The 13,914-nt window shown below is 47.1% G+C and overlaps 1 protein-coding gene across 1 annotated transcript in view; it reads right to left on the minus strand.

Annotated features, from left to right (window-relative positions):
- LOC127009162 (trans-acting T-cell-specific transcription factor GATA-3-like) overlaps positions 1-13,914 on the minus strand; it is a 178,645-nt gene that overhangs the window by 54,132 nt on the left and 110,599 nt on the right. Inside the window, exon 5 of the mRNA XM_050881956.1 lies at positions 11,519-11,644. Coding sequence (XP_050737913.1) covers positions 11,519-11,644 — 126 coding nt within the window. The remainder of the gene's footprint in view (positions 1-11,518; positions 11,645-13,914) is intronic.

Consider the following 13,914-nt stretch of genomic DNA (forward strand, 5'->3'; position numbering starts at 1 on the left):
GAGATGAGCGTTGCGAGGCACTGCTTGGGGCGTTGATGTGGTGTCTTGCTATACCTTGCTACCGTGTGCATCATCCGCTTCGTGAAGGGTGAGGATGAAGGAGGTGCAGGAGGAGGATGGAGAAGGAAACAGAGGTAGATTTGGTGTTTTGGGTTAGGTGAGAAGCTTTTATGTGCGTGTATGTGTGTGTATGTGTATGAATTAGAGTGTGGCTGTGTATTACTGTGTGTGCGTGTGTTAGTGTGTTTGTGAGTTAGTTGTTTAATATGTAAGTTAGATATTGTCACATAGATAGTTTAGTGAGTTATTTTGTCAGATAGTTAGTTAGATAGTTAGATAGTTAATTAGTTCATTCATTTTTTCGTTCTTTCTTTCTTTTGTTCGTTAGTTAGTTGGCTAGTAGGTTAGTGTATTTGTATAAGTATGTATTGATTTACAAGTTTATGAACATCTGTATAGTCATGGGTTTGTGTTTATTTGAGTGTATGGGCGTGCGTGCGGGCGTGTGTGAGTGCGTGGGTGCGTGCGTGGGCGTGCGGCTTATCAGGGTCCATCGGGGGCCCCCAGTCTGCCCCGGGGACATCCAGGTGTGAGGCCGCGGGGTGGTGGCAAATTCAGGCCACCCCGTCCCTCTTCCCTCCCCCCTGTGATTGATAACATCAGGAGGAGGAGGAGGAGGAGGAGGAGGTGGTGGTAGAGGAGGAGGAGGGCGTTTTAGAGAGCTCATAGAGAGGAGGAGGAGGGGAAGGAGGGTGGCAGGGGCGAGAAGGGAATTAGGAAAGCAGGGAGAAGGGAAGGGGGTCTGAAGGCACTGGCGGAGGGAGAGGAAGGAGGAAAAGGTGGGTTAGGAAAGCAGGGAGAGAAGAGGACGGAGGGGGATGAAAGCACTAGGGGAGGGGAAGGAAGAGAAACGACAAGGAGAAAGCGAGGAGAACTGAGGGGACGAGAGAGAGTAGGGATGGAGAGGGAAAGGCAGAGCAAGGGAGGGAGGGAGGTAACTGTGACAAGGTGAGAGGGAACTTCAGGCATAAGGGGAGAGGGGGACAGTAGGCAAGGGGAGGCGGAGAAGGAAGCAAGGACATACGAGGGGGGAGATACTGTAAGCGTGGCGGGTAAGGCAGGAGAGGATGTCAAGCAGTGATTGGGAGGGAGGGGAAGGGGGGTGGGAGCAAGCAGGTGGTAGAGATAATATATAGAATAGTATACACAAGGTTCCGCAATCTATTTTCCTCTTCCTCTGCGTTCCCTTCCCCTTCTGTCTCTCTCCGGCATATGACCACAGATGTTGCGCCGACTAAACGAAACTTTCCAACTTTCCTTCCCTTCCCACTCTACCACCACCTCTTACACCTCCCCCTCCTCCTCGTAGAATAGTGGTGAGAGATACTAGCAACCAGAAAATAAAAAGAGAGGAGATAGTTTAAAGGAGGGATGGTTAATGCAGCGAGTGATAGAGGATAGATTGCAAGCAGTAACGATATTGGAGTTAGTGGTATAAAGCAGTTTAATGAGAGTCTAAAGTGATACCATGAGAAGGAAGCGGAATTAAGGTGGAATGGTGAAGTATGACCATTAAGAACTTGCATCAGAAAATCACTTACTGTCACTCCCCTTTAAAAGTCATCATTGTTTCTCAATTCACATATTAGTTAACATCAAGCCAAGAAGGTAATGTTTCGTGTATAGTAAATATTATAGGAATCTTCTGCTTCTATAGGGTGTTCTTTGCATCACATATACTATTTTCCCGCTTCAAGTCCTTAAGAAAACTGACCAGGGGAAGGAGGTAGAGAGGAGAGCATAGTGGCGGTGCTGAGGATGGTGGTAATGGTTGTGATTATAGTACGCAGATATAGTTTCTGTCGACAACCCCAACGGCATTGATGTCTTACCGATTTAGAACTCCATTGACGGGAGGAAAGTTTGAGGAGGAAGGAGAATGAAAAAAAAGTTGCGTGTGTGTGTGTGTGTGTGTGTGTGTGTGTGTGTGTGTGTGTGTCTGTACGAAGCGCCTCGCGAACACAATGGCCAAGCGAAGTGAGGCATAAGACTTCATTGAATGTGAGTCCGAATTCCGGGCGTCAGGGAGTGAGTGGGAGAGTCGGTGTCTGGAGGGAACAGGTCTGGGTGCTTGTCCTCAGCTCCCGCGGTGGCCAGTTTTTGCCCGTATTGCCAACTGTCACTCGGCTAAATTCGATCCAATTAGGAGATCTGGCTTTTGTATAGGAGGGTGCTAATTAGAAGCCCCGAGTCGCCCGAGAGTCTGGGAAAGCCGCTCGGGTCACGTTCCGTATGTTTCACTCTGGTTATGAAATAGTGACCCTAGCTGAACGTTGTTGCCACTAAGGTCTCCGCTCGCTGGCGTCGTGGGGGTCACTGGGAGGCAAGAGTCAAGGTGTGTCAGTTGGGGGTGATTCTTGGATGTCTCTGTAAGGTGATGGTGTACATGGCTTTGTGATCCCGTTCTGGAGGCTGAATACGTAACCTACTGGCAAATGGAGTCACTTTCCCGTGTTCTGTATCGGTTCCTGGGAGATTTTTATTAGATGTAGACTCTGAATATATAATCCTTTGTTGGTTAACGTCACTTTCTCGTGTTGTGTACCAGTGTAGCGTCCCTTAAGCAGCTGGATTGCGCTGGCGGGTCACATCCTCGCGTCCTCCCGCTCCTCGCCTCCCCATAATGAGGTGGAGGCGTCTGTCCTACCGTCACTTGTTACTTCTTGAGCCCTGCGTCGACGAGGCTGTTATGGGGCTGACGGTGAGTCCAGCTCCTCAGGTTGTCAGCGCCTCGCCCCGCCCGTCGCTTGCTAGTGCTCCGCTTCGACCTTAAAACGTCAGTCCGCCTCACCGAGTATTTGTGGACGTGTCAATCGTGAGAAAAATCAGGTTTGAGGAAGAATTTTAAGTAGTTTCATTGGACTGCGTTTCCGAGGGAGTTGCCTTCGACGACACATATCTGGCGTTGCTTTATGTCACATTTAATTAGGTGAGTTTTTTGTGCGATGGCATATATATAAGTCCTTTTTACAGGCTGTCTCGCTTTTATGTAGTTTATTGCCAGTTTATTGCGCGAGGGACATAATTTGTCGCCACTCTGACTCCTTCACTTCGGCGCATGAGTTACAGCTTGTGGCTTTTAACGTGAACCGGTGAAATGCGAGGAAGTATTTAGGCGAGACTTGCTGCATCACGCTCATCTGCTGTGCGTGGCGGAGTGCTGCTGTGTCTGTGTAACTGTCTGTCTGTCTGTGGCCCCGTCAGGAGGAGGAAGCAGGACGCAGCGGCGGGCTCTTCCATCAGGATTTGAGGAAGGCCAACATTCCCTCCGCGCAGAGTCAACAAGCGTGAAAATGTCCCGCTAATGTACAAACCAGACGGCGGCGAGCAGCGTCGTGGCCGCCTTCATCATGCCTCGCAATTAGAAAGATGTTAAGAAGCCTCCCGCGCAGCCTCGCCAGATCTGTGAAAATCATTTATCACATCACCCACGGAGTCTCGGCCTTGGCGGGAGACGCGGCGGCGGCCCAGAGTCTCGCCTCGACGCTGAGGATGTGAACCTTAGCGGCCAGGCCCGGGCGTGCCACGGAGGCTGCCCCTTCCCCACCACCCCCAACGTCGGGCCTCAAGGGGGAGAGGAAGAGAGAGAGGGAGAGAAGAAGGGGGGGTTTAGATGCTCGCTCCTTATCCCCGAGATCATCTCACGCGACGCCTCGAGATTATTGACAGAATGGGCAATAGAATGTTCTCATGTGAGGGTTGCCTGGCGATAGCGGTGGTAATGATGTGAGTGTTGGAACATTACATTGAGTTAAGACACTGGGGAAGATAGACTAATAGAACAATCTTTACGGCCTTGTACCTCAGCACTTAATAAAGAAAGAAATCTAAACTAAAATACCTGACAGAAATAGAGATAAGATAGCAAAAACCGGGTGGGAGAGAGGGAGGCTGACTGACTTACTGACTAACTGGTGCCCACTTCACACATACTTGTCATTCCTACCCAGTTCTTATTTGTGAGGAGTCTCTAGGGCGGCGCCTCCCCGCTGGGCCGTGACACACATCCCGGCCGGCCCCTGACGCGTCACTCCTCGGCCTCCGCAGGACAGAGACAGAGGAAGGGCGGCGGGTCCGTTACTGATAAGCCATTCATGACAACGGGCTAGGCTGATGAAGGGCGCTTTTGTGTGATGTCGAATCAGAAGGAACAATACCCACGACTGACATAACTGGGAAAGAGGAAGCTGTAGATGTGTTTATGAAAGAAAACTCAGGAAAATAATTAGTTAGGCTGACGAACTACGATTTTTTGTGTGACATCGACGAGCTCAACACAAACTTAACGGAAAAACACTCGCTGCTGAGAAAAATGAGAAGGAGAAAATGGTGTAAGTAGTTGTGAAAGATTAAAATATGAAAATAAATAGTCACTCCACATTTGCAAGTTCAGAAGTATCCGTTGTTTTCCTCGAGGGCCTTCCTGAGTAAAGCGGAGTGACACAGACGAGCCCAACGTTAGTAGCAGTTATAAGAAGGAGAACAGCGCAAGAATATGAAGTTGCAACCCACATTACTCCACATTCACAAGGTCAAGAATATTCCTTGTTTTCCTCGAAGGCCTTCCTGAGTAAAGCGGAGTGACACAGACGAGCCCAACGTTAGCAGTACTTATGAAAAGGAAAAAAAACACAAGAATATGAAGTTGCAACCCACATTACTCCACATCCACAAGGCTAAGAATATTCGTTGTTATCCTCGAAAGTCTTCTGTTTCCCTTTCCCTCTTTTTTCTTTTTAGGAGCGATTAGCGGGCGATCTTTTTTATTTACTCATTTTTCCTCTGGAGTTATTTTCTTTACTGTAAAAAAAGAAGAGCGAAAACTGGGCCTCGCCTCGTCTCCTCCTCCACTCCGTGCTGTGAAAAATGCTGTTGTGGCGCGGGGCTGTCGTGAGTGACTTGCCACATGGAGGGTGCGAGTACACGAGCTCCGCGGGGTGCCTCTGTGTGTGTGTGTGTGTGTGTGTGTGTGTGTTGCAAGGCCATAGGGCAGACCGCGAGAGTGTGTGTCGAGGAAGGGATGAAAGTAGGGAAGGAAGGAGAGAAAGTAAGGGAAGGAAGGAGGAAGGAAGAGGGTACAGACGAACATCACTTTCCATAGACAACAAGGAAGGCAGAAGCGAGCAAAAACAGGCCTTCATATACACACACACACACACACACACACACACACACACACACACACACACACACACACACACAGACACACACACTTATCCCCCCTCCTCCTCACCCCACACACTCTCATCCCCCCCTCCCCTCCCACGCACTCTCCCCCCCTCTTCCCCCCTCTCCTCCTCCTCCACTCTTCCCCCCCTCTCCTCCCTCCCACACACACTCCGTCAAGTTTTCTTTCTCGTTCCTTCAATTCAGCGCAAAGTGGAAGTAAAATTGACGCCGGAATAAGAATGAGTAGCGAGCGAGTCTTTCCCTTGGTGGCGGCGCCGGAATCCTCCTTAATTAGAAAAAGGCGGCGTCTTAATGAGGCCATCAAGGAAATGTGAAGTTTGGACCAAAGGTTTTCCCCATGTTTTGTGACCCACTTCTGCGACGGTCGGGGTGAGGGGGGGGAGGAGGTCAAGGGGTGGTGCCAGGTGGTGATGTGATGGTTGTTGTTGTTGTTGGTGGTGGTGGTGGTTGTTGTTGGTGGTGGGAGTGTTGTTGTTGTTGTTGGTGGTGATGGTGGTGTTGGTTTTGGTGGTGGTGGTGTGATGGCTGTTGTTGTTGTTGGTGGTGGTGGTGGTGGTATTGGTGTTGGTGGTGGTAGGAGTGATGGTGTTGTTGTTGTTCTTGGTGGTGGTGGTGGTGGTGGTGGTTATGGAGTTACTGTTATTTGTTGTTGTTATTGTTGTTGGTGATGGTGGTAGTATAGATGTTGTATGTAATAGTTATGTTGTTACTGCATATTATTATTGTTACCCTTATTGTTATTATTGCCATTATTTTATTATCATTTTTTAGACTACTACTATTGCGACTTTATTATCCATCTCATCATTGCTGACGTCAGGCTTAATACTGCTAAAATTCGTTGACAGCATGAACACGGAGTAAAAATTCAATATACAACTCACCAAGAAATAATAAAAGTCCTTAATAACAGTAAACTCGTCAAAAAAAAAAAACTAAAAACACAGTCATCATTTTTGTGGGGCAACGCAGAACAAACTAAAAAGCTATATTTGTTGAAGTCCCCCCAAAAAATGCAAAGAACTAAACCCAGTCATCATTTTTATATTATTTTGTTTTGTCAACGCTGCAAATGCACAACCTCACACACATACACACACACAGACACACACATAAAAAGTAAAAGGCTGAAGTGTTTACCAACGTTTGTACAGCCGGATGGACGCACGTGTATTTACGCATCTCACTGAGGGCAAAGGAGACACAGCAAAAGAGCGGACGCGGGAAAACAATTATCTTAGGGCGAGAAGAATGATCTCAACTCACTCAAGAAGGGGAGGCGGAGGGAGGCTGGGAAGGGGTGGAGAGGGAGAGTGGGAGAGAGGGTGGAGAGAGAGAATGGGAAGAGAGCGGAAAGACAGTGGAATTAAATAAGGATGAGAGGGAAAGGGAGGGAGAAAAGGAGTAAGAGAGGGGAGGAGGAGGACAGGGAAGGGGTAGGAAGAGAGGGGAGGGACGGAGATGAGATGAGATGAGAGAAAATGGGAAAGGATGAGGAAGTGAGATGGGACGAGGCAAAGAAAGGAAAACTGTATTAAAATGAAATGGGACAGAAAAAAAGAAAACTAAGAGAATGGGAAAAGGTTTAAACGTAAGAAAGAAATAAAGAAAGAAAAGAGAGGATGTTGTACTTGCATAAGATGTCAGAAAGGGAACGGTATTGAGGGAGTGGGAATCGACATTTTAACGTAGGCACGGAAGAGAAAGGAGAGGAACACAGTATTTGAATTGCATAGAAGAGGAAAGAATACGGATAAAAGGAAAGAATACTGGAGGAATTGGATATTATTTAAACATAGGTGAAGAAGGAAAGCGAAGGGATTCTACACTTGAAATAAATACGAGAAAAGTGTACGATAATAGGAAGGAAAGATGAAGGGAGGAAGAATGGAAGGAAGGAAGGAAGGGAGGAAGGGAGGGAGGGGTAGCTACTGTAATTGAAATATAAGGAAGGAAGAAAGGGAAAAACTATCTGAGTGGAAGGAATGATGGGAAAGGGAGCGTTAATGGGGAAATAATGGAGGAAAGAAAGGAAGGGTGGAAAGGAAGGGTAAGCGACCATGGAAGGGGATAAACTATAGAGCAGAGAGAGAGAGAGAGAGAGAAGGGGAGAGTGTCCTGTTTACCGCGCGTGTCGGAACGAGAGGAAACATATTGCTTGCGTCACGAGGAAGGGAGGGAGAGAGGGAAGAGAGAGAGGAGAGGAGAGGGGGAGGAAGGGATAGTAAAAGAGGAAAGGAGAGCGAGAGAGGGAGAGATTAGCCTTTCAATACATACAAAAGAAAAAAAAAATGCATAGGTTGTCATGTTGTATTAGTGAGATTCATAAGGTAGTTGGGGTGGGTCGATCTCATGCATAGGGTGGACGGACTATACCAGCTGCTTGAAACCGGTATAATGATGAGGCTGCTGCGTGTATCAGTATTATGTTAGACTCACGGAGGATTCTTTTGTGCTATTGAAGAAGGGATGCGGTAGAGTTTAATGTACTCGGTTGAAGTCTTGATATTAGTGAGAGAACTGTAATTGCTCGCTTAATATGTCTCCTGTTTCCTTCCTTCTCCTGTTTAGCATTATTTTCCTCTCGTTTTCCTCCCTTTGTCCTTCCTCATCCTTCTCCACCCATCCTCTCTTCTTCTCTCATCTAATACAATCCTCTTCCTGCTTAATCTCCTGCTTTTCCTCTCGTTTTTCTCTTTCTGCATCTTTTCATCTCATCCCTCTTTTCCCAGCCTCTCTTCATCTCATATAACACGATCCTCCTCCTGCTTAATCTCCTGCTTTTTCTCTCGTTTTCCTCCCGTTATCATCTCCTCATCTCATACTTCTTCCCAGCCTCCCTTCATCTCTCATCTAATACAATCCTCCTCCTGCCTAATCTGCCGCTTTTCCCCTCGCTTTCCTCCCGTTATCCTCTCCTCATCTCATCCTTCTTCCCAGCCTCCCTTCATCTCTCATCTAATACATTCCTCCTCCTGCTTAATCTGCCGCTTTTCCCCTCGTTTTCCTCCCCTCCTCGCGTCCCTCCCCATCAACACTTGCCATCATCGCCGACCTGACAGCAGCATCCGGTATCTCGGCCAGCTATCACTCGTTATCAGCCCTTATCCCCCTCTTATCTTGTTCTTTCATTCATCATCACTTGTGCATCTTCCTCTCCCTGCCGCACCCTGACACAGAGCAACGCACGAGCAACCACAGGCGTTAAAATCCTCATGAACAGCAGTGGTGGGATGAGCCTTACCACCTGAGGGCTTTTGGGTCGGAGTCGTCTTCATATGTGGGTCGCGCCAGGAGCCACACCCGTCAGGTTCCATTTGAGGGGAAGGCGAAGCTGTTGGCCGCGTCAGGTGTGGCTTCAGAGGGGACCAGCATTGTCGGTTTTTGCGGGGAGTGATTATACTTCCGAGAGGCGCGGGGGTAGAGGTGGAGGGATGGGGGACCTCAGGTGGTATGGTAGGCAAGAGAGGGATATGTGTGGCGTGTTGCAGCCCTCGGTGTAAAAAAGGGAGATTTGTTAGAGATGACAGAGGATGCTGAATTAGAGAAGGATGATACTAAAGGGTGTAGAAGTTGTAGATGGGATGCTGTACTTATTTGCTCGTAAATAAAGATGGTAAAGGAGATGGTACAAGGATGCTGAATGGAAGGGAGAGGATGAGGGGTTGTATAGGAGATGTAATGGCAAGGATGCTGCGAATGCTTGTTACAGGGGGAAAGACTTGCAACATTTTTTTTCAAGTGAACGAGGCAGCTCAGAGACATAAAAAAAAAAGATAGAAAAATTATTGGATAGTGAATGGAATTGAAAGGCTAATGTTTTTAGGGTATTACATGGAATGATGAAGAGTGCTTGAGTTATTATTATTATTATTATTATTATTATTATTATTATTATTATTATTATTATTATTATTATTATTATTATTATTATTATTATTATTATTATTATTATCATTATTATTATTGTTATGATTATAATTATTAGCAGTATTATTATTATTAACCCTATTATCATCCTCATCAATATCTTCCTCCTCCTCCTCTTCCTCTTCCTGCTCCCTCTCCTCACCTCTGCCGTCATTATCATCACAATCTTCACCATCACCCTCCTCACCCTCGCAGCGGCCATCACCATCAACACAGAATAGCCGGCGGTCACTCTAGGGGTCAAAGGGCCACGTGGGGCCACTCAGGACAGCGCAGGGCCACACAACACCGGCAGGTCGCGGCGGGAGGGTCAGGTTGGGATAAGATCGGCGCGGGGGCCTGAGTGACACGTGTTGACGGTGCCACGAGGCGCTAACGTGACGCTCCGTTATCACGCGTTATCTGAGGCGCCGCTATCTCGGGCACACACTGAGGGGCGTCGGGTGGCACGGCGGCCCTCCCTCGCGGCGCCGCTCACAGGCTCAGCGAGGGAGATTACACGACCTTGCCACCTGTAAGTTTTCTCCCTCGCTGACTTCGTGGCCTCAGCTCCGTGTCAGGGAATTGAAGGTGTTACGTATGTTTTGTCCTCTCTAACGGAGTACTCTTAAGTCCACATGCACGAAACAAGGGCTAATTGACGTTTAAAATCTTATTTCTCTCCGATTTCATATTCGTATCCTACTCTCAAAAAGTCTGCATTGCGCGTCTTTCTTGCAGTAGTTAATTCTTTTCATAGCGCCTAACCTTAGTCGCAACCGTTCGAGAAAGTGTAAAATTGGGCTCTTTGTTTGGCGTGGGGGTCGAAGGTGGCTTCAGGACGAATGGAAGACTGACAACGGCGCCTCGCTTGACTTAACTTAAAAATGTCACTCACTTCTGCGCGACACATGAGTCCGTCAGTCGCGGGGCCTCGTGTGGGGGAGGAAAAAGAGGAGGATATGGCGGGTGAGGTGAAATACTTGTAGACTTATGTGGTAATGCAGACGTAGGAAATATAGATAAGATGAAACGTCCCCAAATCTACCTGTAGTGCATACATTAAGATTCAAGAGTTAGCCATATAGACAAATAAATAGAAAAATAAAATAGCAACTGGCCAACTATAGCATTAGACACGTATATGCAACTTTATAATATGCACGGCAATGACATCAAGTAAAACAGCGATAAAAGAAATGAAAGTGCCAGTCAAATGTCACTCCACAGAAGAAAAAAAATCAAAACAAATATAAAGGAAACATAAAACTACACAGCACGAGGAAAAAAGCTTCGTTCAGTGACAGAAACAGAGCCCCAAACACCTGCTGGTCCTCGATGCCGCGCCGATAATAAAACTCCACCGTTACATTTCCTCTCCAGAATAGCGTCGGGCGGAAAACACGGGAGATCGGCTTTCCTTATCCCCAGCACCAGCAGCAGCCTCCCTTTCCGGCCCATCCCTTGTCTGTGGCTCCCCCTCGCTCTCTCTTTTCTCGCACTTCCGTCCCTTATCGGCCTATCAGCAGCCGCCACGTGCTCGCCCCCGATAGGTAGAGACTCACCGAGATTATCAAAACACTGCGTCCTGCTCCGACCACAGCCGCGTGTCGGGTTGCGCGGCTCCCCTCGTGACCCCGCGGCCTCGTCCCCGTCACCGCCGCCAGCCAGCAAACACCCTCACCCTGATTTCCTTCCCCAGGGGCTCTTTCCTCGTCTCCCCTTCCCCCTGTCCCTTCCTACCCCTGTGCAGTGCTTTTGTGTCCCTCTTACCTCACTGATCAGGGGGTGGAGAGAGAGAGAGAGAGAGAGAGATGGGGGGGAGGGGAGGTATGAAAGCACACTGCATGCTCCTTCATAAAGCTTTCATTTGTATAACGAAGCAATATTGTTTTTACTTTCACCTGGATGGACAATAAGGTGGTGTCTTGAGGCATCCTGACCACAATACAGGGACAAAGATTTTAACATGTCGCCAAAGGATCTGTATTTCTTTCTCCGCTATTCTTGCGGCACGATACTCTCCATCGCTGCCTGGTTCGATCGTGACTCTAAACAATTGAGCACCAGGAGAGTGAACCTTGGCCGTGGGAAAAGACATCAGTATAAAATAGTACGTCCTCGCCAACACCTGGTCGGCCTTGAGAATAAACATCACTATAAAGAAAAATATGCCAAGGGTGCCACGTGGTTAGCGGACAAGACAGAAGCATCCCATTCATCAAACTAATATAACACCAAAGCAGAATCTTAACCAAACAGGAAAGGAACATATACTAAAGTTATGCCGTCTGGGGTATAATCTAGCGTCTAGCCCCACCTTCCCCCAGGACAAACGAACACACAGGGACACACTCACGTTGTGCAGCTTGTAGTAGAGGCCGCACGCGTTACACACTGGCTCGCCGTTCTGGTTGCGTCGCCAAAGCGTGGTCGTAGACGTCTTGCAATTGGCGCAGCTGGTGCCCGCCCGCCGCTGGGCCGACTGTAAGGAGACTTGATTAGTGCCACCTGGCCCTGTTTCTCTCTCTCTCTCTCTCTCTCAGCTCACTTTTACAAAACAAATATTAACGGAAAACCTTTTATCTCTCAGGCACGCCAACAAGTGTCACGCATAACTTTTGTTCCCCTCAAGGTCAGCGCGCGCGCGTGTGTGTGTGTGTGTGTGTGTGTGTGTGTGTGTGTGTGTGTGTGTGTGTGTGTGTGTGTGTTAAATTGTTTGTTTACGCTTTCCCGCTCGATAACTTTTTATATTATTGGTGTTCTTTATTATTATTATCATTATCATCATTTTTATCACCTTCTACTACTACTACTACTACTATTATTACTGCTACTACTACTACTACATCTGTTACTACTACTACTACTACTACTGCTACTACTACTACTACATCTATTACTACTACTACTACATATCTTATCTTTTCTATTAATTTTATTGTCATTACCATATTTTTTTCATCATTTTTCATGTTTTTTTTTTCTCTTGTTATATTCAGTTTTGTATTTTTCTCGCTCTTATAATATATTTTTTTCATTTACTCCCATTTTCATTTTTTTCATCTGGATATTATTTATATTCACACTAAAAGTCAATCTAATTCACGTTTCTTATCTCTGTATGTGACGTTCAAAAATTACTACAAATACACTCCTACTACTAATACTAATACTACTTCTACTGCTACACTGTGCTACAACTTACTATCATTTCTATTAACATTAAAACTCAACCTCATTCACGATTCTTCTTCCTGTGACGTTCAAAAGTTAGGGACCGAGACTAATTCCAACACTTACTTTTCTCCTCTCCCTCCCCTTCGCTTTGTACAGTTTGTTTTCCCTCCTCTCACTCACCACCTCGTCGCGTAAACTCGGGCGAAGATACACGAAAACTATATTAAAAGTCAAGGAAGCGTCTCTCTCTCTCTCTCTCTCTCTCTCTCTCTCTCTCTCTCTCTCTCTCTCTCTCTCTCTCTCTCTCTCTCTCTCTCTCTCTCTCTCTCTCTCTCTCTCTCTCTCTCTCTCTCTCTCTCTCTCTCTCTCTCTCTCTCTCTCTCTCTCTCTCTCTCTCACACCTGTGTTGCACCTGCTTCCTTGACTAACGAAGGCAGGAAGGCGCAGTTGAGTGTCTACATAAAGTATATTATATAGTGATAAAGGATGCGGCGAAACCTTAATATGAAGGGAAGAAGGAAAGGAAGAGAGAAAGGAGAGGGGGAAGGGAAGGAAGAGGAAGGAGGAATGTGTGATGGAGTCAGGAGAGGAGAATGAGAAAGGGGGAATTAGGTGAAGGGAAGAGAAAAGGGTAGAGAAGGGAGGGGAACGGAGGAAGCTGGAAAGGAGGAAAACATTATAGAGAAGAATGACGAAGGGAAGAAGGGAAGGGAAGAAGAGAGGTATAGGAAACGACTTGAGATAAAGCCTAGAAGAAAGTAGGAAGTGGGAGGAGGAGGAAGAAGAGTGAGATAATAGGGAATGGAGGCACTGGGTAGGAAGCAAAGGGAGAGGGAGGAAAGGAGGGAGGGAGGGAAAGAGGAAGGGAGGAAGGGAAGGCACTTGGCACTCTACATGGGAAGTATCGTTTGTGTGTGTGAGTGTGTGTGTGTGTGTGTGTGTGTGTGTGTGTGTTTACGGAAATGTTTTAAAGAAGTCAAGAAACTGATTTAACTGTCGGACGGGAGAGCTTTGTGGTCAGAATAATGATACACACACACACACACACACACACACACACACACACACACACACACACACACACACGAGATGTAAAAATATTCACCTCTATAAAACAACAACTTCCTGACGCCTCGGTGATAAAATTCGTAAGGAGCAAAGACAGACTATCATTGTATTTTAACAGGAACTTACACAGCCATAACTAACCTCAGGACAGTATTAAATTTCCTACAAACTTTACTTACGTTTCATGTCGCGCTTTGATGTAAAATGTACGCTAGAGTGTTTTTCCTTTTTCTCCTATTTTTTCCTCGCCAAGAATCAGTCCGCCGTGAGTGATGCAAAGCTAAGAGGTCTGTGTGTCCATGGTGGTCGCGGGGAGGCACAGAGACAGAGAGAAGAGAGAGAGAGAGGCCGTGCCGTGACTCATGCGACGTAGAAATAGCCTTGAGGAGAGCGTCGGCGGTACCTTTGAGTTGCACCGTGAGTCTTGCGTCGGATATTAACGGTTTAGCTTAGCTCGAGCTGCTCGGTCTAGAGAAAACAGTGCTTGGTGTTACTCGGAGGCCTTAT

Source organism: Eriocheir sinensis, chromosome 40 (assembly GCF_024679095.1).
Source record: "Eriocheir sinensis breed Jianghai 21 chromosome 40, ASM2467909v1, whole genome shotgun sequence".
Classification (NCBI taxonomy): Eukaryota; Metazoa; Arthropoda; class Malacostraca; order Decapoda; family Varunidae; genus Eriocheir; species Eriocheir sinensis.